Here is a 23547-nt window from a genome sequence, read left to right on the forward strand (position 1 = left end):
GATGCCAAATCAGGACTCTGGTCATCAGGACAGTGGAACTTCTGGCCGCAGAGAGGATTAAATAGCAGCACCTCTGATGGGATATCAAATCAGAAGTATGAACATTAGGAAAGCTACTTTAGCTTCTCCATCCCCATGGGAGGTCTCTGGCCATATCCAGCTTCCTCTCTGTGACTATAAGAAAGGCCAAAATATAAATTCTTGCTCGTCACCAGCCTAAAAACATCTCCTGTGGCTTCAAATTCCCTAGATTGCATGATTAGCTGTGGAGCCTAACTAGAGGCAATCAGAAATTCAGTCAGAAGCCTCAGATGACAAGACATTTCTGTATACCATGGATTTCCTAATCACGGGTCCATTAACTGGGCCATAGTCTTGATTGTATCCCAAACCCTCTAAAACTGGGACTAGGAATCCAGACAGCTTGTTCCATGGTAGGCAGTGGTCCTAACGCCCAGTGGTGACTTCTGAAGGTAGGAGGTCCTGGGGTGAAGGCAGGCATTGAAGGTCAGGGTAAATGCTGCAGAGACTTGTAATTAAGGACTTAGGCCCTGGAATCAAACTCATGTATTCACATCCCACTCTGTAAGGATGTAACCTACACTTCCTCATATGAAAGTGGTTGTAAAGTGTGAGATAATCCACACGGAGTGCAATTATCAAGTGCCAGCACAGAATAAGCATTCAAAATGCGTTAACTAGTATTACCATGGGCCCATAGTCCCCAGGAACCCTAGCCCATCTTGCCAGAGAAGTACCACACTCACATCATTACTCAGCTCATACATTTAATCAGAGGATTTGGGCAGCTGCAGGTTTGTCCTTCCATCCATGCTCCCCCCCTGGAAGTAGCGCGCTGCTCTGTGAGTGCAGAGGTAGCAGCATCTAGCACGAGTTTTAGTCCCATTAGCAGAGGGCACTCTTTCGGCTGTGGTTTGGTTCATAGCTCTCTGTACACGGTACATCAGGGCCCAGCCTATCTGCTTCTGTCAGGCTTCGGGGCTTTCTTCACATTGTCCAGTCGCATCACAGGGCTTCACCGGGGATGTCGGTTTGGCCTGGGCTCCCTGATGAACGGAACCCCAGAAGGCCGACAATCTGAGTCAGAATTCGAAGCCGTGCACAGTGCCCACGGTGACTCCTTACCGCCGAAGCCTGTGTCGAGCCCAGAAAGGAAAGCCGGTGACCTTGATCGGGCCCAGCGTGGATTTAGGGGTTTGCGCCTGGGCCCCTCTGGCTACCCGGGGGTGACCCCGGGCGGTCCCGGAGGCCGCGGCGCAGCTCCTGAGTGAAGGTGTCTTTGAAGCGGGCAGCGCGGCGACCTAGGGAACCCGCGGGCCCGGCCGCAAGGGCTCGAAGGCGCCGGGCTGCGTCCTGGCCGCGGAGCTGGGCCTGCAGCAGTGCGAAGGCTGTCAGCTGCGCCGCACGCCGGATGGGCTTAGACTCCGACAGACGCTCCACCAGCTGCGGGCTGTAGAGCAGCGCGGCCAAGAGCCGCCGAAGAACCATTCTCGGAGCAACCCGGAACCCAGAGGCCACAGCTCTTGCTTCCGACCGACGACTCCCCCAAACGGACCACGTCTGCGCCCGCCCCGCCCCGTGACGACACTACCGCGCTGGGATTGGTCCATAGGATATCCACCTTCTGCGTCCGCTTCAGCGCGTTTCCGCTTCCGCCGCCGCCGCGGCTGCCTCGTTGATCCCTGAGTGGCGGCGTCTTCGTCTACCTCTCTGCACTATGTCCGGCGGCCTTCTGAAGGCGCTGCGCAGCGACTCCTACGTGGAGTTGAGCCAGTACCGGGACCAGCACTTCCGGGTGAGGGAGGCCGGGACGCGAGAAGGAAAGCCCAGGGCCAGAACGCCCAGAATCGGCTTACTGTTGTCTCATTATGTCGTTTTCCATTCTTTGGTTTCCCGAAAAGCGAAATGAGGCCCGGTGTCTCCTGGGGAACGGATGGTGAAAGGGCTGAATGCCCTTATCTCATAGAGAATTTGAGGCTCATTTTCCTTTCCCTTGCAGCTGCTCCCTGCAGAGGGGTTCCAGCGGCAGTAGTAACGGTGGCTTGCGTTTTCACAGGCAATGGCTTGGGAAGGTGACTTTGTGATATGAGGGGCAAAAGGTGTCCTTTTGACACTTGGGGGGAGTATGGAGGGGCGCTTTCCTGACCCAGGTACTGGGACTTTTTATTACTTTTTTAATTTTTAGAGAGGGAGCAGAAGCGGGGAAGAGTTGCAGAGGGGGAGAGAGAGGGCAAGAATCCCAAGGTGTCTCCCTGCCCAGCGGGGAGCCCAGTGCGGGGCTCCATCCCGTGACCCTGGGATCATGACCTGAGCTGAAATCAAGAGTGGGAAGCTCAACTGACTGAGCCACCTAGGTGCCCCTAGTGCTTTTTTATTTTAAGTTAGATCAGCTTTTTGTCGTTGTGGTCCTTTCCTTCCTTGGCAGAGTAGATTGGTCCTACAAAGTTCTGCGCAGTGGGCTGGCGAGACACAAAGTTCAGCCTTGTCTCCAACCTTAAGGAGCCCTCGGAGTGGGAAGGTGGACCATCCCAGCTAGGCACTTTTAAGTGTCTAGGTGTCCAGATCAGAGAACTGCTGGGTTTCAGAAGAGGGAGGTTTTAGTTTGTGGGAAAAGGAAAGGCTGCAGATATTCAAGGTGGGCTGTTGAGTATCAGCAGAGGCAGTGTTGAAGTGGAGCAACACTCATCAACCACTGGTTATTTCGTAAACTTTTATCGAGTGCTGTTGCCGAAACTGCTAAGTCCTAGAGGGAGAGGGAATATTGTTTCCGTACCCTTAGAGTTTACAATCTTCTAATAGGGATTGTAAATAGTGGCAAGTAATCATAATCTAGAGCAGAAATGGTGAGGATAAGGGAATCCTGTGAAGATTCAGAAAAGGAAGACAGCTTGTGACAGGAAAGGAGGGACGTGTTTTCAGAAGAATGTGGGCAGGGGTACCTGGCCGGTTTAGGCGGTTAAGACTCCAACTTCGCCCTGCATCAGGCTCTGTGCTGACCGCTCAGAACCTGGAGACTGTTTCAGATTTCTCTCTCTTCTTCCCGCCTCTCTCCTCCCCCTCTCCCCCTCCATCTCTCCCTTTCTCTCTCTCTCACCTTCCCCCTCTCTCCATCTCCCTTCTCTCAGTCTCCCCCACCCCCTTGCATTCTGTCTCCTTCTCAAAAATAAATAAAACATTAGAAGAGGGTGGGCATGGAGAATGCAAAAATGTGTTAGTAGGGTAGGGAAAAGTTAATTTTGAGGCCAAATTGAGGATGATCTTAAATTCATTCACTAAGCCAGCCGTTTTTAAATGCTTACTATATGCCAAGCAAGATTCTCACTTCTATCACTTTTACAGTTCTCGTTGCTTTAGAAAGTTCCCTGCATCATAACCATCTTGAATTTCAGGTATCCTATGAGATTAAAACTGTGAAAAGTTTCAACTTTTTCTGTTATTCATCTGTGCGGTCTAAAGGACCTGTAACTTTATTCAGATAGTAGTAAGATACTATCATGAGGAATTTCTGGTGTTCTCTGAATGGAACCCACATGAATATTCCTTAAGTAAGTACTTACACCACAGTTGTCTTAAGCTGTAGCTGTTTGTTTGGAATAGGCTATTTGTTTGGATTACTTACATGTGTGAGAAAAGGAGAATTAAGAAAAGGCCTCCTGGTAATTTTAATAAATCAGTAACAGCAGTGATACAAATAAGGTGAATCTACTTTAATGCCTCATTCCAAAGCTCTGAAAACTCAGGGCACCGGGGTTGCCCGGTCAGTTGAATATCCAACTCTTGATTTCAGCTCAGGTCATGATCTCACAGTTTCTGGGTTCAAGTCCTGCGTGAGTTAGAGCACTGTTAGTGCAGAGCCTGCTTGAGATTCTCTCTCCCTCTCTTGCTGCTCTTCCCCCACTCTTGCATGCAAGCAATAAATAAAACAAACAAATAAAATTGATGTTTATTTATTCTTGAGAGAGAAAGAGACTTGGAGCGGGAGAGGGGCAGAGAGAGAGAGAGAGAGGGAGACACAGAATCCAAAGCAGGCTCCAGGCTCTTGAGTTGTCAGCACAGAACCCGATGTGGGGCTCCAACTCACAAACCGTGAGATCATGACCTGAGCTGAAGTTGGATGCTTAATGGACTGAGCCACCCAGGCATATTTTTAAAAGGGGTGCTGGGGTGGCTCAGTCGGTTAAGTGACCAACTTCAGCTCAGGTCATGATCTCATGGTTCATGAGTTCAAGCCCCACATCAGGCTTTGTGCTGACAGCTCAAAGCTTGGAGCCTGCTTTGGATTCTGTGTCTCTGTCTCTCTGCCCTTCCCTGCTCACTCTGTCTCTGTCTCTCTCTTTTTATTTTTTAACGTTTATTATTTTTGAGAGAGAGTGTGAGTGGGGGAGGGGCAGAGAGAGAGGGAGACACAGAATCTGAAGCAGGCTCCAGGTTCTGAGCTGTCAGCACAGAGCCTGACACAGGGCTCGAACTCACGAACTGTGAGACCATGGCCTGAAACGAAGTCAGACGCTTAACTGACTGAGCCACCTGAGACGCTTAACTGATAGAGCCACGTTAATCTATCTGATGCTTAACTGCCTGCCCTGAAAACTTGTTTTTAATGTAGAATGACTTGTCCTGTGTACTTTTTAAGGAAGTATGGGATTGGGGCTAAGACTGGGTTTGGATTCCAGCTGCAACTACTGAGTAGCTGTATGACCTTGAATGAATTACTTAACTGTCTTTTCTCAGGTGTAAAATATGATAATAAAACAGGACCTACTTCGGGATACCTGGGTGGCTCAGTTGGTTAAGGTCCAACTCTTGGTTTCAGCTCAGGTCATGATCTAACACTTCCTGAGTTTGAGCCTTACTGTCAGCTCAGAGTCTGCATGGGATTTTCTCTCTTGCGTGTACGTGCTCGCTCTCTCTCGCTCTGCCCCTCTCTGACCTTCCCCTGCTCACACACTCTCTCTTTCAAAAGGACCTACCTCATTCAGTTCTGAGAATTAAATGCGATTCATAGGTGGAAGTCTCTGGCCTGTGGTCCCTGGAGGAAGATATACCTGTTTCTTGTGTATGAGATCTATGTATATTCATACTTAAAAAAATAATAATTTGGGGGCATCTAGGTGGCTCAGTCCATTGAGTCCCCAACTTCAGCTCAGGTTGGAATCTTGTGGTTTCATGGGTTTGAGCCTGGCATCAAGCTTGCTGCTGTCAGCGCAGAGCTTGGGATCCTCTGTCCTTCTCTCAAAAATAAGTAAACATTAAAAACAGTAATAATTTGGAGCATACCCTTCACATTGTTCTGTACCTTTTTTCAGTGTGCTATCTTGGAGATGTTCCTCATCGCTGCATGTGGTTCTACTTTTTTCTTGGGGCTGCATAGTTTTATATTTATTGATGTACCATAATTTATCTCATCATTTTCCTCTTGACGTTGAGTTCAGATGGTTTGTCTTTTCCTCTGTTCTACCACTGTACGTGATCACATGAGATCTGTTAGTCTGAGTGACCACTGTGCTACAAAGCATTCAGAGACCAGCAATGCAAAGTCTTATTCTTAGAGTGAAGGAAGCTGGATCAACATTATATAGAGAGTAGTAAGTGAAGAAGGGAGGCCTCTTGGTAAAGTGCTCTGGGGGCCTGAGTGTGGATCTACCCAGCCACTTTCCAAACTGGAATACCACTGTATGGTTGGTGTTAGAGCCTTAACCTGAGAGCCTGAGAGCAGATCAGTGGGTAGGCCTTCTATTTAGTCAGCATCTGTCCTGCCCGTTGTGGAGGCTAGAAGAGGAGATCCAAGATGGCCAACTGGTTTCTATGCCGGCATATAAAATACTAGATCTAGCCCATGATGAGTCCCAAGTATTGTGAAGTGTGTTGGCTGAAGGCCAGTTATGTTTCTGTCTCTGGCTTCATCCTGTCTTCCAAATTAGGAAGGCTGTCAAGAACATAAGCACTCGTTTTTAGTGATTATTACATTTTCTCCTAAACTCAGAAAAATCTATGAACATGTAAACCATCTCTTCTCTAGGAGAGTATTATAAGGGATACCCTGTCTGAAAATGCACTTATTTTTCACTACAAAAAAAGACCTTTCTAGTGTATTAAACTTAACAATGAGAGAAGGATCTAATGCTGAGGATATGGAGTGTGCAGGGAAAAGGCATGCCATTGGGAGCAGTGTGTTACAGGAGGGCTATGTGCAACATGACTCAAGTTGTGGCTGTCTCCTAGAAGCAGTCTGGACCTGCAGATGTGCCTCCTAGAATGTGAACACCTGTCTTTCTCTCTCTCTCTCCCTCCCTCCCTCCCTCCCTCCCTCCCTCTCTCCTTTTGGCAAGGAATTTGTGGTAGACTGGGATGATGAGAAAGAAGCTGATTCCCAAATCAGAACTAATTGCCATACTTTGAATACTGTTTAAGCAGGACTCTTCGTAGATTGTGTTGCTTAACTTTTTCTCTATTTGAAATTCCAGGGTGACAATGAAGAACAGGAAAAATTACTGAAGAAGAGCTGTACGTTGTATGTTGGAAATCTTTCCTTTTACACAACTGAAGAACAAATCTATGAACTTTTCAGTAAAAGTGGTGACATAAAGAAAATCATTATGGGCCTGGATAAGATGAAGAAGACAGCATGTGGGTTCTGCTTTGTGGAGTATCCTTCCTATGTGTCTGGCATAAGCTATTGGATGAGGGTGGGCCTAGAGTGGCTAGTCACCTGTTGAAAAATTGAGTGAGGCCATCCACTAATTAGCATCCCTGTACTTAACCTCTCCTTCTTCCTTCATCTCCCTCTTAACTTCCTGTCCAATGTGTCTACACTCTTGAATTGTGAAAGCTGATAACATTTACATCCTGTTCTGAAATCCATGCTTTTGTTTATAACTGATTCTTTAAGAAACAATCTGTTGAAAGTATATGCTCATGATATTTACAAAAGTCCAAAGCGGGGGCACCTGGGTGGCTCGGTTGTGTCCAACTCTTGATCTCAGCTCAGGTCTTGAGTTCAGGGTAGTGAGTTCAAGCCCCATGTTGGGCTACACACTCACACTGGGCGTGAAGACTACTCAAAATGGGGGCAGGGTGGGGGTGGAAAGCTGACCAAAAGTTCAAAGGGTATAGTGAAAACCTCTGTACTATTCTAAACCTAGAAACTGTTACCAGTCTCTTGGGTATCTTTCCAGAAGTGATCCTGTGGATGTGTAGTAGCATACTGCATGCACTAATTTCTGCCCTCTACCTTAGAGATTGTTTTATGTTAGCATATGTAGGTGTACTTCTTTTTTAATGGCTGTATAATATTTCATTATGTAGATATATAGAACTTGATTTTATAGGTCAAAACCAAACAATTTACTTCTCTGGAAATTGTATAAATGTTGGACTTCCTGGATTTATCATTTGGGGGGTTCTTCCCCAATATTTTCGTATTTGGTCGTTTTGCTTTATATTCTGAGAAATTTCCCAGACTTGATCTAACAGTGTGTTTTTAAAAACTTTTTTGTGTGTCCCAAATTACCATTTCTTTTTTCTTTTTGGCAGGTTGTATTTATGCTGTAAATTTTCCTTAAATGTCTGGTGATCCCTAGGTTTCTGATCATAATCAGGGAAAGGCTAAGGCTAACTGTAGACCCCAGCAGATCTTCTGTCTCAAGTTTCTGCCTTGCCTTTGGGATATGTGGGTTTCCCAAATGCTAGTATGAAAGGGATTTTATTTTGTCATACTAACATCAAAGACACTGCCCTAACCCTAGTTCCTCCAATTTGTTCAGAATTCTGTCACTCTTTTTTTATTTGCCTAGGATTAAATGCCTTCCTGCTACCGGGTCGTCTTCCCACATATAGACCTTTAATTAAACCGTTTGCTGTCTCACACTTTTGAGAGCCTCATGTGTTTGCTGTCTCCTTTAAGCTCCTTCAAGAATATTTCAAACTGTGACTTTCTTTCATCAGCAGTCTTCCATCAGCTTTTGTTGAATCTCTGGTTTCCTGATGGCCTTTTCTGTTCTTTGGGTGTATCTTTTCTGTCATTTTAATTGGGTCTTGAGAAGGAAATGAGGAATATGCTCACTCTGTCAGCTTGAAATGGAAGCCCTACTTAACCTATTCCAAACTTGTGATTTTGGTATTTGATTTCTAGGCTCTGCAAGCTTCTTCCATTCTCCTGTCAGTCACAGAGGACAAGAGTGCTCAGATTTTATATCTGCCTCTTCACAGGGAGAACAATGAGAACACAAAAAGCAAAGAAAATCTACCTTATAATTAATAATCAGTCTGAGAATTGGAATGCTTTTGCATCTGTCTTGTAGGTCAGAGATTCACAATCATAATAGCAAATACCCAAAGGAAAGGCTGCTGTGGACAGTGGTGTCTCTCAGTTTGCCCTTTTCTCATGTCATTCATTCAGCAAAAAAGTTATTGAATGCCTATTATGTGCCAGCAGTGTAGGTGTTGGACACTGGAATTTCTGCAAGTGCTTCCTTACCTGTGTAATTAAAGACATAGAGGGAAAGGGGCGCCTGGGTGACTCAGTCGGTTAAGCATCTGACTCTGCTCAGGTCATGATCTTGTGGCTTGTGAGACTGAACCCAGCTTCGGGCTCTATGCTGACAGTGCAGAGTCTGCTTGGGATTCTCTCTTCCTCTCTCCCTTTCTCTGCCCCTTCCCTGCTTGTGCATGTTTTTGCTCGCTCTCTCAAAATAAGCCTTAAAAAAAAAAAAAAAGACATGGGAAAAAATCTAGATCAGCATTTCCCTGAACCCAGCCAATGATCATAATTGCTTATGGAGGTTTTTTTAATATATAGATTCTTAATGTTAATTTAGTTTGAGAGAGCATGCGCATGAGCAGGGGAAGAGCAGAGAGGGAGAGAGAGAATCCCAAGGCGGCTCCCCAACTCTCAGCATGGAGCCCCACGTGGGCCTCGAACTCACGATCCATGAAATCATGAACTGAGCTGAAATCAAGAGTTGGATGTTTGAGCCATCCAAGTGTCCCTGGAGATTTTTTTTTTTTTTTAATACCACTCCAAAGATAGATTTAGTAGACCTAATTAAATAGATTTGGAAACAACTAACCTGATAGAGCCTTTCCTTCTAATGAAATGCAATGGCGATTCCATATGCACTGTAATCTCTTTTTATTAAGGTTGTTGAATATACAGTTTCAGATTTGGATGCTTTTGTTTCTTTGGATAAGAAGTGTGCAGTTTGTGATCCAAACCTGCACTGAACATATTTATACTTCACAAACCAAAATATGGGGACAGTGGGACCAAATCATTATCGGCAAGATTCTCCAGGAAATCTCAGTCAGTAGTCCTGGATAAATCTTAGTTAACCCTGTAAGTGCTTTTGGACCAACCTCAAACAAGCTTGTGCAAGCCAGATTACTGTCTCTGAAATCTATCTGGTTGGATTTGTTTTTGTATTCTTTCTTATCTCAGCTTCATTTAGATGTTTCCTGTATTTCTAAAAATGTTTGGAGAAATGCTATATAGTGTTCCTTAATACTTCCACTTAAGATATTATTCAAGAGCAGATGCAGAAAATGCCATGAGGTACATAAATGGAACTCGTCTGGATGACCGGATCATTCGCACAGACTGGGACGCAGGCTTTAAGGAGGGCAGGCAGTATGGCCGTGGGCGATCTGGGGGCCAGGTATGCAGGAAGGTTCTCTTGGCTCAGGGTTTGCCTAGGATTTCAGTCCTAATGACAAGATTTTGTCAGTTTGTGTTTGCTCTTGTAGAAAATAACTTTGTGCCTATAACCCTCGCTTGAAGGGAATCTGAAAACTACCCATTAGGATTGGTAAATTACAGATTGTATACATTTTCACAAGCAACCATTATTGGACTTCTGCCAGGGCCTAGATATTTTGTACCTGCAAGTGTCTAGAACAAAAGGAAAATGCACTGAAATAAGTTCTAAGTTTTTATTTTAAAAAATAGCCTAACTTGAGTAATCTTTGGAGTATGCTACTTTTGAATACTGGTGAAAGAGTATGAGCATAATGTTTGGTAAAAAACTGTTAGTAGGGGCACTTGGCTGGCTCAGTCAGTAGAGATGTAATTCTTGGTCTTGGTTGTGAGTTCAAGCCCCACGTTGGGTGTAGAACTTACTTTATTTGCTATCCCAATCTTCTCTATAATGTAACTTGTGTTCTTTTCAATTAAGGTACGAGATGAGTATCGTCAGGACTATGACGCTGGGAGAGGAGGCTATGGAAAACTGGCCCAAAACCAGTGAGTGGTGAGAGCCCCATCATGAAAACTCAGTCCTTTGGCCTGTTCAATTTGCCATGCATTACCCAAGGTCTACAAACCTGTCCACTTGTACCATGCTTTGATCAAGGTCTCTTCTGAGCTGGAAGCCTTTTCCTGGTTTTCCTTTGAAAACTATTAAAGGACAGAATCCAAAAGAATGCCTTTAAATCTATAGTCTTACAATCTTGGCCATGTGTCAGGTTACCAGGTCAGAATTTGTGTTCCATGGCAACAGATTCGATCTATGATGTTGATCTGTCAGCCCCAAACACCACACTTCTTTTAGGAAGATGGAAAAATTTTTAAATGGATAGTACGATCACAGTCTACATTGGGGCCTGGAATTATTAAAAATCAGGTTTGCAGGAGATAAAATGTAATAAATGGGGCTTTGCTGTGTTGTACAGCTTTGTTCTGTTTAGAAGTCTGACAACTACATTTGTTTCTGGGTTGAGTTCTAATCTCTAAAGGCAAATTTAGGAGTCAGGGCAACTTCCTAAATTGTTGGAGCAAAAGTAAGCCTTAGACTGTAAGCCAGGGGATACCACCAGCTTATATGCTATATGTATTAAGACTTGAGTATTTATTATTTTATACATTTTTCAAAAGATGTGTTTTACTTAGAGCTACAGAAGGGTTTATGCGTCAGACTGATTTGTTTTCAGAATGATGTTAGGAATGGACTGGGTTTAAAAAGGGCTTGAAGATCAAGAGAACACATAACAAGAACAATCAGAATTGCTTCCCTCAGGAAATGTGTTTTGGCTAATTCTCATACTGAAGTCTGTCTTGTTTTTTCCTTAATTGTGCTTACGGAGTGTCAGAGCCTGGACAGGGAGCTGATGGTTTCTTTAGAGAAGGGAGTCTACAAAACTTATTTTGTATTCATAAGGCATAAGTTGATTTCTCTAATGTAACTGTTAGTCTAATATAATTTTCCCTGACATATAAGTGAAATTTTCTCATCTATCAACAAAGTATCTCCTAACTTCTAAGGTTTGTGAGAGTTGGAGATGAAGTACCTTAATAGGAACATCTTTCACATTAAAGTATAGGTTCTCTCATTAAGTTCAAGTTGATTACTTGGATTAAGAGCTATGACTAGCTGTAAGTGCAGATGTTTAATGAAGACATAACACTTCATTTGAAATATTTCTTTTACGCTGTACTTTGAATTAACGTATTTTATAATGTTGTAGTAAAACGTAACTCAGATTTCCACAGACAGTGGTTCCTTTTTGAATTGTTGAACCAAGTTATCATCTCTGCCCATCACCTATAAAGAGAGACATTGGAACAGACATCTGGAATATTTGAGTAATGTGCAGAATTTACATGTCTAATAGCGAGCTCATGAGTCACATGGGGGTAGCGGCTGTTGTAGTGCATGCAAATATGAACATTGCCATCACTGCAGAAAATTCTGTTGGACACTGTTGGGTCAGCTGCTTAGAGCTTACACTGGTCACTGTTCGTAAATGAGCTTTGTCGTGACAAGAGCGTCACTCTCCCAAACAGTACGTGTTATTCAGTACAAGAGAACACACGTTTATAAAGGCATTTAGTTTATTTTTCAAAAAAATATTTTTGCTAGAAGGTTTGAGTAATTTTACATGATCACAATCTTTAAATAAATTCTTTTTCTGTCCAAAGGTACCATTTAAGTGAACAGCTTATCTAGGCCTGTTTTCGTAACACCCAAATACAATTTGCATTTCTCTGACGGTATATTCCCTAGGTCTTAATTATCTATAGGCCAGGAGGCAGAGCCTCGCACATAATAGAAGTAGGTGCTTTACAACTGTTGATTAGTTTGGTTTCTTAACATAATTAAACAGAGCAGGTAGTCAGTATATTCAATTCACACTATTTATTATTAACATACTTTTTCTCGTGTGAAGGGTCTGATCCACCCAGAGCTCTCCCAGTCAGCCCTTCTCACCCGGGGAAGCAGTGAACACAACTGCAAAGAAAAAGGGCAGCTCTTCCACTAGTCAGGGCTGTTGTTTTGTTCCAACCGTGACTCCAAGATGACAGTGTCACTCAGAAGTAGAAAATACAATGCAAAGCCAGAAAGTGGGGATTATTGGCAGCAACTGCTTCCTTTCCCTTCCTTAGAGGTTCCCTTTCTTCTTAAGAGAACTACAAGTTGAATTAAATCCACATTCATGGCTACAGATTTAACATAAGGACAAATCACTGGAAAGAAACAACAGACTAGTAATTTGCTGATGGACCAGGCAGCTTGAAGGCACATCATAAGCAGCTTTTAGTTTGTACAAGGCCTGCACCCAACCTCAAAAGCATAAGGTCTGCCCACTTTGTGGGCACCCAAACAATTCAGTGCCAAGCTAGTGACAATAAAACAATGCCTGTCTCTTCCACCAGCAGCCCAGACTATATTCAAAAAATGTCTTTGTTGCAAAGAAGCAATTATTGCAAACATCAGGACAGAGGCCCCTCTGATGTAGGGTTTGGGCTAATAGAGGTTTACACCTAATCACAAGGGGGAAAAGCAACTCTGTATGCTAAAACCGAGTTTCATGAATAGAGGAACGTTTTGAACCATACTTAAAACATCTGACATTTAGGCAAAAGCAAGCTTGACAGTACACCTCAAGGTGCCCTATGAAGCTGGAAGTGAAAGGGAAGCGGGACTTGGGCAGCTTACTGTAGTTACCTCTGAGCACCCCTGCTTGCCTCAGCGCCAAGGAGGTGACCGTTTCTCAGACTGGAGGAAACTGGCAACTCCACTTCTGAGCATTAAAGATTCAGAACACAGTTCTGCCTCTTCTACGTGCCTGGTTGTCAGTGAGGAGGTGAGATGGAGCTCTAAAGTATAAAACACTGTGAATCCACAGCCTAGTTACTGGCCACTGCATAACTGGCCCCTTCTCCCATTAGGCAAATGTCTTACATGCAGATTTGAAAAAAATCTCATGTTTGCATAATTAGCTAATGTCTGAAAACCTCAGGGTCTCTTCCTCACTTTAAATTGTCATCTTTGCAAATGCTGACAACACAAGCCTAACTGTAGCAGCATAAAGTGCCTCTGATCTCAGTCCTTTTAGCGACCTGAAGCACAGTAAGAAATACTGACCTGGTTTTACACGAAGTCTAGAGGAGTGTGGAGAATGCTGGGGCTCTTTACAATGTAAACACTGGTGTTGGTGCTTGGAATGTCAGGGGATGGGAACCCTGCGTGTAAACATGTTCTGACTCTACCTTCAACTGCTGGAAACCTTACCTCATGGCCAAGTTTAACTGCACGTTTTAGCTTTTTATTTCCAACACCCCATACCTAACCAGGCATAAATCCAAGTATCTTCTGTCATTTACTTGGTATTTGGTGTAAGCTTCTGAGATGCTTACATACACCTCTGTTGTTTTTTCTGCCCCAGTTCAGAAAAGGTAATTGAGTAGTTTAACATGCATCTTTCCTCATTTCCTTTCTTTTCAAATATCACAAAAGGCTAGAATAAAGATGCAAGATCCATTACTTTAATCCTAATGCAGCGAAGTATTAGGACAGGGTCACTTCTGCTTTTCCCCAGAAGACGAGGTTGATAGAAGTGAAAAAAGGACTCCAGCTCTGGAGTCTCAGGGTTGGTCAACAAGAGGCCAACTGAGGGAGCCCCGCATGCTGCTGAGATCACTAAAGAGGTAGGAGCAAAAAAAAGTCTAGTAACATCTGCTGTGCTCCTGTGCAAGCAAGTCTTACTACTTTTCCTCTTCTCCCCACCCATCTGCAAAAGACCTGGTCAGTCTTTAGTTCTGAAGATTAATATTTAAACACCATTGAAATAGAAAGGTATTTGCCACATCTTAGACAACACAAGGGTAGTGACAACTTGTAAATTACTCTTGGAAAGGCTGAATTCTCATGTGGTTGACTACTAGTTTGATGGATATTAATGTTTTTTAATAAATCCAGAGAATTCAGTGTTCCAGCAAAAGCCTTTATAAGATTTAGGCATTTGTTGTAATTCTTAAAGCCAAGATTGACATTTTCTCCTGTGTTAAAATAACTGGACCCCCCCACCCCCAAAAGCTGTTGTCTTTAATCAACTCCTCCCAAAGTAGGCACTGCACTTATAAGTGTGCTTGTATAAATAGAACACACCAGTCAGGTTTTGGCCACTTCTCACCCTTTCAAAAGGAATGCAATTCACTCTGCAAGACTCATTTGGAGAAGGAAGTCCATGAAAGGTGCAGCAGATAAAACAGGACTGGCTTTGTCAAAACCACCACTCCTAGCTACCCTTTACACCCCAGGGAACAACGATCCTTCTCAAAGTTATGTTGTATCAAAAACATCCTGCACTTTTAGGTTCTGGGATTAAATTTTAAACCTGTATTCAGTTCACGTCTAAGTAAATTTCAAAAGCTGCACCAAATCTACTAGGCTTTTTTTTTTTTTTTAATACTCTGCACTGCATGCTCTGTCTATATGCATGCGTTTGGATAATAAATATTAAATATGGGGGAAACACACGGAATCCATAAAATTAAAAATGAAACCAAACTGAACATTAAAAAATAGTACACGGTAGCTAGAGAAATGAATAGGGCAAAAAACAAATTTGAGGTAACAATAGTGGCCCAACACCACTGATCTGAAATATCTGTAAAAATTCAAATAAGTGTTTGGAGATTCAAGTAACAAACCATCTGCTTCAACTTGGTCAGACCTTCCAGAGTCCTGCTGAGTTTCAGTCCATGAGCCGGCACTCACACAGCTCCTTGTAAATCCTCTTCCGCACTCGGGGCATGTCCTCTTGGGAAAACTGGAAAGGCTGCTCTAAGGCGAGGCACTTGCAGTACTGCAAAAGTCCCAGAAACACTTAAATGGCATATGGAGCTTTGATGCAGACCTAACAGAATGGGGCCTAAGGTGGCATTTTAAAGTTTAAACTCGTTGTAAAAACATTGTTTTGAAACATTTGCCTCCAAATTATAGTCAACTTTCCAGGTAAGTATATGGTTTGGGGTCTCCCCTCTCTCCCCCAAACAACACTGTGAGAAGCAGAAATTGATGGAGAGGCTCCAACTCTTTCCAAGGTGCTACCTGCTGAGACTGCCACTCCACCTAAAGTGGTCTTTTAAGTGAGAACTTCGGTTTGTTTACAAACCCCAGACATTCATGAGTCAAAGGAATGAGCCCATCTTCCATGATCTTTGCAAATCTCTATAAATTCATGGGTTATACACAATTTCTTCGTAAACGTAATGTATGACAAAATTTGCATTAATCCTTTTAGACCACTAAGGGAACCCACAGCATGAGAAAGCAGTTTTTGAATGTGGCCCTTATTTAAAATGTAATTAATTTTGTTCTGTGGTTAAAGACCACTTGCCAAAGGTCAAAAAAAAAAAAAAAAAAAAGTAGTTAATTCTGCAAATGCCAAGGGTCTACGATACAGACAGATTCAGGCCAGTCTCTAGCGTGCCTAACCTCTGATAAGACATGTACACCAGGGGAGGAGATATTCGGGTACCTGTGCCTAATGCCAGGTACATAACAACAGGGGCTCCCATCTCTCCTTTCTAAACCCAACAAATTTAATTCACACATTCCAAATTCTGGATTAAACAGATTTCTTTACCTGGAGCACAAAGACTCCACAGTCACTGTCATTTTTCTGTTGTGGAATACACTAAAGAGAAAAACAAAATGATCATTAAAATAAGACCAAGTACTCATCTTCAGATAGGAAAATTTGTTTTTATGGAAAAATAAGTAAAACTTGTCTGTCCAGGACAGCTGGTGTACTAGTATATATCTCTGGTATTTAAAGTGTGTGATTTTACAGAGGCATCAAAAGAGCTAGCAACCAAATGTATAGAACCTTCACCTAAATATGAGAAATAGAAAATCAAAACCCTGTTTTAAAACTTGATTTGGATAGTTTTGCTATCAGATTACTGACAATGGAATCAAAATGGAATTGTGGATCAGAAAGCATACGCCTGGACTCTGAGTATGTACTAAAAATCCTGCTTAGTAGTCTTCACGTTTCATCTGTCACTCTTTGAAAGAAATAAAGATAAGCAGTATGTTGGGGTGACTGGGTGGGTCAGTCGGCTAAGTAATTTTGGCTCAGATCATGATCTCACGGTTTGTGAGTTCAAGTCTCACATCAGGCTCTCTGTCAGCGCAGAGCCCGCTTTGTATCCTCTGTCCCCCCTTCTCTGCTCCTCTCCTTCTTGCATGCTCTCTTAAAAACAAACATTTAAATTATTTAAAAAATAAAAAAGAGCAGTATGTTTCCCAAAGAACTGATTATGTATTCTGCCTAAAAGGGAAATGTGAAGGATGTTGACTAAATTTGGAATACCTAGATATTCTAGTTGGGTAATTTTCAAAATTTACAAGTTCAATTCCGGTTTCAACTAAAAGACTAAGTTATTAAAAGAAAACTTAAGCCTAGGTTTAAACCTCAGCATTTGGTGTAGTTCAAGGATGAACAAATAAATCTGGTTCCCTTGGGTTTGGCTTAAAGTTTGTTTCAAGACTCTTTTTTTTTTTTCAATAGGTTTGTTTTGAGAGAGACAGACACAGTGCAAGTGGGGGAAGGGCAGAGAGAGGGAGAAAGAACATCTCAAGCAGGCTTCCAGCTGCCAGCTCAGAGCCCAACATGGGGCCTGAACTCACGAAACTGAGATCATGACCTAAGCTTCAACCAAGAGTCGGACGCTTAACCGACTGAGCCACCCAGGCACCCCAAGACTCTGCCTCTTTAAGATTGTGCTCAGTGATCTAGACCTAAGTTCAAGGACCCAACTCTATCAGTAGTTCTGATGGCCTAGGTGACACCTAGGCTTCAGTTTGCTCATCTATAAAGAGGATGCCCATCCCTAAATGACCTGCCTACCTCATAGGCTGTAAGGATCAAATGAGATCACACATGCAAAAACACTCTGAAGACAATAAAGCAGTGACCATAAAATGTAAGATGCTGGTATCTGTGACAGTGATGAGAAGACCTGCCTGAGCACTCTGCCCCATAGACAGCATGAGTGCATATAGGACAAACATAGTGCTGCTTTCATACTGAAACCTTCAAGCCACTGTCTTCCCCAGATGCCTGGTAAGAAGCCCAGTGCACTTGCTCCCTTAGTGGATCCAAACAGTCACTTCAGCATTTCTCTGGGTCTATGTGGGTCATCTGGAAGAGGCAGGTGCCATCAAAAGAAAAAGTTGTTTTCCTTTCCCTTTTTTCCAATATAACAACCATATCATTAGCAGCTGCCCCACTGATGAAATGACTAAATTTTTCTCCAGAAGCACTGGGAAACTAAGTAGCTAGATGATCAATACTACACAGGTTTATTCTAAGCTGCCTCCCTACAGCCTCCAGACTCTTACTGATATCTCCATCACCAGTCTTCAAATGCTTTTAAAGACACCCACCCCTAAGGATAATTCCATCCCCTTGACATGCCTGGGTTTTCATTTTTATCACATACTTACCTTTGTAACAGCAGTCTGCCAACCCTGAAGAAATTCAGGTCTATTTTTTTCTCTGGCTTCAGTCAGCAAATACTTTCTTATATTCTGGTTAAAAAGAAACCACAACACAGATGCTGTGTTCCATCAGTTGGTGAAAAATGGAACCTGCTCACAGCAGATAGAAGCAAAGGAGGAGGAGGCTGTGGCCCCACCACTGGGCAAAGTCTGCACTCAAGAGTTTAAAAGGTGGAACTTTATTTCTGACCTTTCATTTCATAGTGTTAAGAAGGACTCAGGCCTTCTATACTCAGGTATGCATTTAGGCTGTGGATACCACTGTATGTTTTAATTAGAAGTTTTTGTAAGATGGTCAGCCTTTTCCAGCAGCCAACTTGCTGAATTTGACATTTAAATATTGGGAAGACAAAAAAAAAAGACCTGATTACTGCCAATGTTCAATACAAAGAAGGAACCCATGGCAGAAATCAATAATTGAAACTAAATGAAAAACATTCCAGCCTTAGATATACTCTATTTTGAGGGCTGCAGATAAAGGTATCTTGCAGTTTCTAGAAAGTTCTACTGAAACCCATTCTGGATACTAAATACAGTCGAGTCCACTGCTGAAGCTTCTACCAAGATGAAGCCTATCAGAGTTTCAAATATTCCCTTATGCCCTCTACTTCTGTGCATCACTTCTAAAGGTGAAGTCAGAGGTAACAGGAATTAAACCAACCACACCGAAGGTGGAATATTAGTATGTATGTACATGTATACAACTGTGTTTATGCACATACTACCACACACACATATATACATACATACATGCACATATGTATTTTCTTCCCATAAACATATACTCTATCACTCTGCAACTGGCTATTTAAAACCCAATAGGTCTTGGAGATCTTTCCATGTTATTTAGAACATGGAGATCTATATTCTATGATCTATGATCTATGATCTAGATCCATGATCTATGGCCAGTTTAATAGTATGAATGTACTATAGTGTACTTAACTATTCTGTTGGTAGAGCTAAATTTAGGTGGGTTTTTTTGGTTTTTGTTTTTTGTTTTGTTTTTACTATCAGTAATGCTGCTGCAGTCAACATTCTGGTGCATGCCCTATCACTGTGCACATACGTACACAAGCATTTTTATATACCAAGAAATAGAACTGGTATTCAATAGGATATATATTTTCTTTCTTTTAAGTAGGCTTCATGCCCAACATGGGGCTTGAACTCACACAACCCTGAGATAAAGAGTGTACTCCAAGGACTGAGCCAGCCAGGAATCCCTAGGATACACATACATCTTTTATAAATTTATAAGGCACTTAGAACTGATCAGGATTTCAACTCCCCTAAGTGGCTAGCTATATTAATTCATATACCCCACCAGAAAAAATGAAAGCTGGTTTCCTTACACCTAATGAACACCTGAATACCATCAAACTTGCCTAATGGGCAAAAAATGAAGCCCTGATGTAGTTTTCATTTGCATTTCCTGTATTTCTGGTAAGACTAAGCATCTCTCCACATGTTTCAAGGCTATTTGCATTTTTCCTAAAAATTACTTATTTGAATAATCTTTATCCATTTCTCTTAAATCCTTTTATTAATTTTTAGGAGTTCTTTATATTTTCTGGGTAGTGATTATTATATGTCACAAATATTTTCTCCAGGTCTTTCCTTTCTCTTTGAATTTTAGGACATGCAGAAGTTTTAAATTATGGTATGGTCCAATTTATCAATCTGTTCCTTTAGGTGTTTTGCTTTTATGGCTCTGTGTAAGAAGTCTTTCCTGAATCTAAAACATAGCATTTTCTATATTTTATTCTAACTTTTATAGTTTTGCATTTTATATTTAGGTCATTATTTTACATGTAATTTGCTCTTATAAATAGTATGAAGGATCTGTATGTGGATCCAAATAGACAGCTACTTTTCACAATGGCATATATTGAATAGCCTGTCTTTCCCCAACTTTATCATATACCAGGTTCCCTCATATACAGCAGTGATTCCTAGATTCTCTGTGCTGTACCACCAATCTACTGGTCTATTCCTAAGTTTTAATTATTAAAACTTTGTGATATGGTTTGGCCTCTAGTATTCCTTCCTTCAATGTTCATGCAATAACTCTGCACTATGAATTCTAGGATGAGCTTATCAGTTTTCATTCAAAATCCTCTTGAGAAATTGGGGGCAAATTGGTATATATTATTAGTTTGAGAAGAATTGATCTCTTTCCAATACTGAGCCTACCTATCTTTCCATCTGCTCAGATTTCCTTTAAATATAGAGCTCTACTCTTAAAGAACTTCCACAATTTTTGCTGGAGTATATACTCCTGGTCAGTTTATATCTTTGTTTGCTTTTGAAAATGGAATCCTTCTTTTTTCAGTTAAAGTTAACTGGTCCTTGCTACTGAAAGAAAATCAGGAAACCTATGGATTTTTCTTGCATCTCACCATGTTGTTGAACCGTCATTAGTTGAGCTCTCCTATTTTGCTGGCTGATTCTCTTGATTATAACACATTCTATATAAGTTATTTTGAAGATACAAGCCAATTTTAGCCCTAAGAGAAACCAAGGAAAATGATTTGTATCCATTCAAAATGCAGCTTTATAGGGAGGCAGGAAAATATGTGACAAAATCCAAATTAGACTTGTTTCTCAGAGTGGGATCCATATCACAGACAGCTACCTCTCCCAACCTGGGGATTCCTCTTGTAGTTCTTTTTCTCTGCCAACATTTTAGAGGGTTTTCATGACAGAAATTGATCCCCTATGATAACTGACTTCTGTTCTATTTGATCACAAGATAAATGAAAAAATATAGGCAGTATATTAACTTACCTCTACACAAAACTTAAAATGAATGCCTTGGGAATCATAAAATGAAATAATTCGATTAGAGAGTGTCACGGTAATGAGAGACCAGTGGACTTCCAGGTGAATAGGAATCAACAGAAGACTCTTTTTAAACAAATCCACCTGATTAAAAAAGAAAAAGAAATGCAGCCATCACCACAGACTATCCAAAACAACAGCAGAAACAGCTTCCATTTACTGACCTTTGACCTGTTTGAGGTCATAAAAGCAGGAACTGGTGAAGCCAAAATCTGAACCTAGGTCTGAATCTAAAGCCCATGCTTGTAACTACTAAGCTATAATACACAATAAGAAAACTAAAGATCCAGAAAGCACCATTTCACATTCAAACCTGCTACACCTGTGCTTTGCAAATGCTTAATGTGACTTAGCCTCTTATTTTTATGCTTTTGTGTACATATTTGACCTTGACTCAATTCTTATGTAGGAAGGAATCATCATATTATAAAACAGCACAGGCACCATAAGCCTTCTTTTTATAAACTCAGTGTCCTAGTTAAGATCATGGGCTCTGAAGGAAGTCTGGTGAAGTTCAAAGAGAACCTCTTCCACTTACTGGCCAGGTGACTTTGGTCATTTTCATAGCTTCTTTGTGACTTGATTTCCTCAACTATAAGCTATAGACAACAGCCCCTACCTTAGGAAATTATTGAGAGAGATGATACATATAAGATGCAGAAAACTGCTTTCACATATTCTATGTAGCCAGTGAATCTTAACTATTACCATTATCACTACCTCAGGTTTCCCAGATGGTAAAATTGAGAAAAATATCCTTGATAATTCTTTACACATCCTTTACAATCTAGAAATATTTACTATTCCACTCAAAATCCCAGTTGTGGAATGAATGATAAAGTAGTAGGTGCTCAATAAACATCTGTAAAAGTTGTGAATGAGTTTTTTTTTCAGGTTTTTTTTTTTTTTGAGTTTTTAGGGATTCCTTGGGTTAAAACAGTCACAAGGCTATTTTAAAGTACATCAGATTCTTAGAAGCTATTTCTCAAGCCTTCCTTGCTTTCTGATATTCAGATAATGTCCTGCTCTAAATGAATCTTCTACTAGTCGACATGATCTTGGAGCAAAGCACTTTAGCAACTCTACTTTTCCATTTTCTGCATCCATAAACCTGGCAGGTGAGGTGGACAGAAGAAAACATGAAGACAGTTGGTCCTTTCCAATGCACAAATCCTAAGTATCTAAAACAAGGAATCACATCTAAACACAGTATTAAATGAGGCCTAATTTACATTCTTCTTAAAAAGAAACTCTTTCTGGGGTGCCTGGGTGGCTCAGTTAAGTGTCTGACTTCGCATGATCTAATGGTTCAGGAGTTTGAGCCCTGCATCGGGCTCTGTGCTGACAGCTCAGAGCCTGGAGCCTGCTTCAGATTCTGTATTTCCTTCTCTCTCTGCCCCTACCCCGCTCATGCTCTGTCTCTTGAAAAAATAAACATTTTTTAAAAAGCTTTCTCCTAATTATAAAAACAATTTTGTCTTTTTAGTTTATTTTAGAGAGAGAAAGTGTATGAGCAGGGGAGAGGGGCAGAGGGAGAAAGAGAATTTTCTTGTTAGTAAAGATTTTTTTTTAATTTTATTTATTTTTAAAAATTTACGTTCAAATTAGTTAGCATATAGTGAAACAATGATTTCAGGAGTAGATTCCTTAGTGCCTCTTACCCATTTAGCCCATCCTCCCTCCCACAACCCCTCCAGTAACCCTCTGTTTGTTCTCCACATTTATGAGTCTCTTATGTTTTGTCCCCCTCCCTGTTTTTATATTATTTTTGTTTCCCTTCCTTTATGTTCATCTGTTTTGTCTCTTAAAGTCCTCATACGAGTGAAGTCCTATGATTTTTATCTTTCTCTAATTTCACTTAGCATAATACCCTCCAGTTCTATCCACATAGTTGCAAATGGCAAGATTTCATTCTTTTTGTTGCCGAGTAATACTCCATTATGTATATAAACCACGTTTTCTTTATCCATTCACCCATTGATGGACATTTGGGCTCTTTCCATACTTTGGCTATTGTTGATAGTGCTGCTATAAACATGGAGGGGGTGGGGGGAGAAAGAGAATCTTAAGCATTCTCTGTGCTCAGTGTGGAGCCCAACACAGGGCTCAATTCCACATCCCTGGGATCACAACACAAGCCAAAGTCAAGAGTTGGACACTCAACCGACTGAGCTACCTGGGTGCCCCTATGAAAACAATTTTTAAATAAAAATTAGAAAATACAGATAAGAAGTACACTTCAGTGTATATCTTTCCAGATTTTTCTTCTTTTTAATACATTATCTCTCTCATACATAACTTTATATATATAATTAAGAATAGTATGTGTGGTAGACTGTATTATTATTGACCCAATTATTTGTTGCCCTTCCTATAAAGAGAATTATATAGAACTGCCTGATGTCATGTGGCTTCACTGTCCCTCCCAGGTGAAGAAAGTAGTCCTGTCATGTGATTTGCTTTAACTAGTGCTCTGTAAATAGAAGTGAATTTATGTCATGACCAAGCTGAAGCTTCAAGAGCCATCCTGTGGCCCTGAGACTGTTATGTCTCCAGATTAGGTGCTGTTCCTCCCATCTGGGAGCCCATTTAAGGACTAAAGATGAGAAACTATAGGATCATGTCCTTAGACGCAGGAAAAGTATTTGATAAAACTCAACATCCATTTATGGTTAAAAACTGTCACATAAACTAGGAATAGGACCAAAACTTCTTTAACCTGATAAAAGAGTATCTACAAAAAACCCTACAACTGTCAACACAAACAGTAGTGAAAGACTGCTTTTCTCCTAAGACTGAGAACGAGGCAAAGATGTCCCCTCTCATAGAAGTCCCAGCCAGTGCAATAAGGCAAGAAAAAAAATGGCATACAAATTGGAAGGGAAAATTAAAACAC

The 23547-nt window shown here is 41.5% G+C and overlaps 3 protein-coding genes across 7 annotated transcripts in view; 1 reads left to right on the top strand and 2 right to left on the bottom strand.

Moving 5' to 3' along the window:
- Nucleotides 1–768: 768 nt before the first annotated feature.
- Nucleotides 769–1575, bottom strand: NCBP2AS2 (NCBP2 antisense 2 (head to head)). The gene has a single exon (XM_030330661.1). The coding sequence runs from the start codon at nucleotides 1507–1509 to the stop codon at nucleotides 1210–1212; it is 300 nt and encodes a 99-aa protein (XP_030186521.1). The 5' UTR covers nucleotides 1510–1575; the 3' UTR covers nucleotides 769–1209.
- A 94-nt stretch (nucleotides 1576–1669) lies between these two features.
- NCBP2 (nuclear cap binding protein subunit 2) overlaps nucleotides 1670–23547 on the top strand; it is a 34077-nt gene continuing 12199 nt past the window's right edge. Inside the window, exons 1-4 of one of the 2 annotated variants that reach the window (XM_030330660.1) lie at nucleotides 1670–1816; nucleotides 6486–6667; nucleotides 9536–9674; nucleotides 10191–10258. In XM_030330660.1, the coding sequence (XP_030186520.1) occupies nucleotides 1739–1816; nucleotides 6486–6667; nucleotides 9536–9674; nucleotides 10191–10258 (467 nt within the window). In that variant the 5' untranslated portion in view covers nucleotides 1670–1738. Of the gene's footprint in view, nucleotides 1817–6485; nucleotides 6668–9535; nucleotides 9675–10190; nucleotides 11505–23547 lie in introns of those variants that run through there. The other variant, XM_030330659.1, reaches the window with a different exon arrangement.
- SENP5 (SUMO specific peptidase 5) overlaps nucleotides 11829–23547 on the bottom strand; it is a 51037-nt gene continuing 39318 nt past the window's right edge. For 3 of the 4 annotated variants that reach the window (XM_030330658.1, XM_030330654.1, XM_030330655.1), the window contains 4 exons: nucleotides 20598–20735; nucleotides 17754–17837; nucleotides 15886–15936; nucleotides 11829–15102 (listed from right to left, as the gene is read on the bottom strand). In XM_030330658.1, coding sequence (XP_030186518.1) covers nucleotides 14992–15102; nucleotides 15886–15936; nucleotides 17754–17837; nucleotides 20598–20735 — 384 coding nt within the window. In that variant the 3' untranslated portion in view covers nucleotides 11829–14991. The remainder of the gene's footprint in view (nucleotides 15103–15885; nucleotides 15937–17753; nucleotides 17838–20597; nucleotides 20736–23547) is intronic. The other variant, XM_030330656.1, reaches the window with a different exon arrangement.

This window comes from Lynx canadensis, chromosome C2 (genome assembly GCF_007474595.2).
Source record: "Lynx canadensis isolate LIC74 chromosome C2, mLynCan4.pri.v2, whole genome shotgun sequence".
In the NCBI taxonomy this organism is placed as follows: domain Eukaryota; kingdom Metazoa; phylum Chordata; class Mammalia; order Carnivora; family Felidae; genus Lynx; species Lynx canadensis.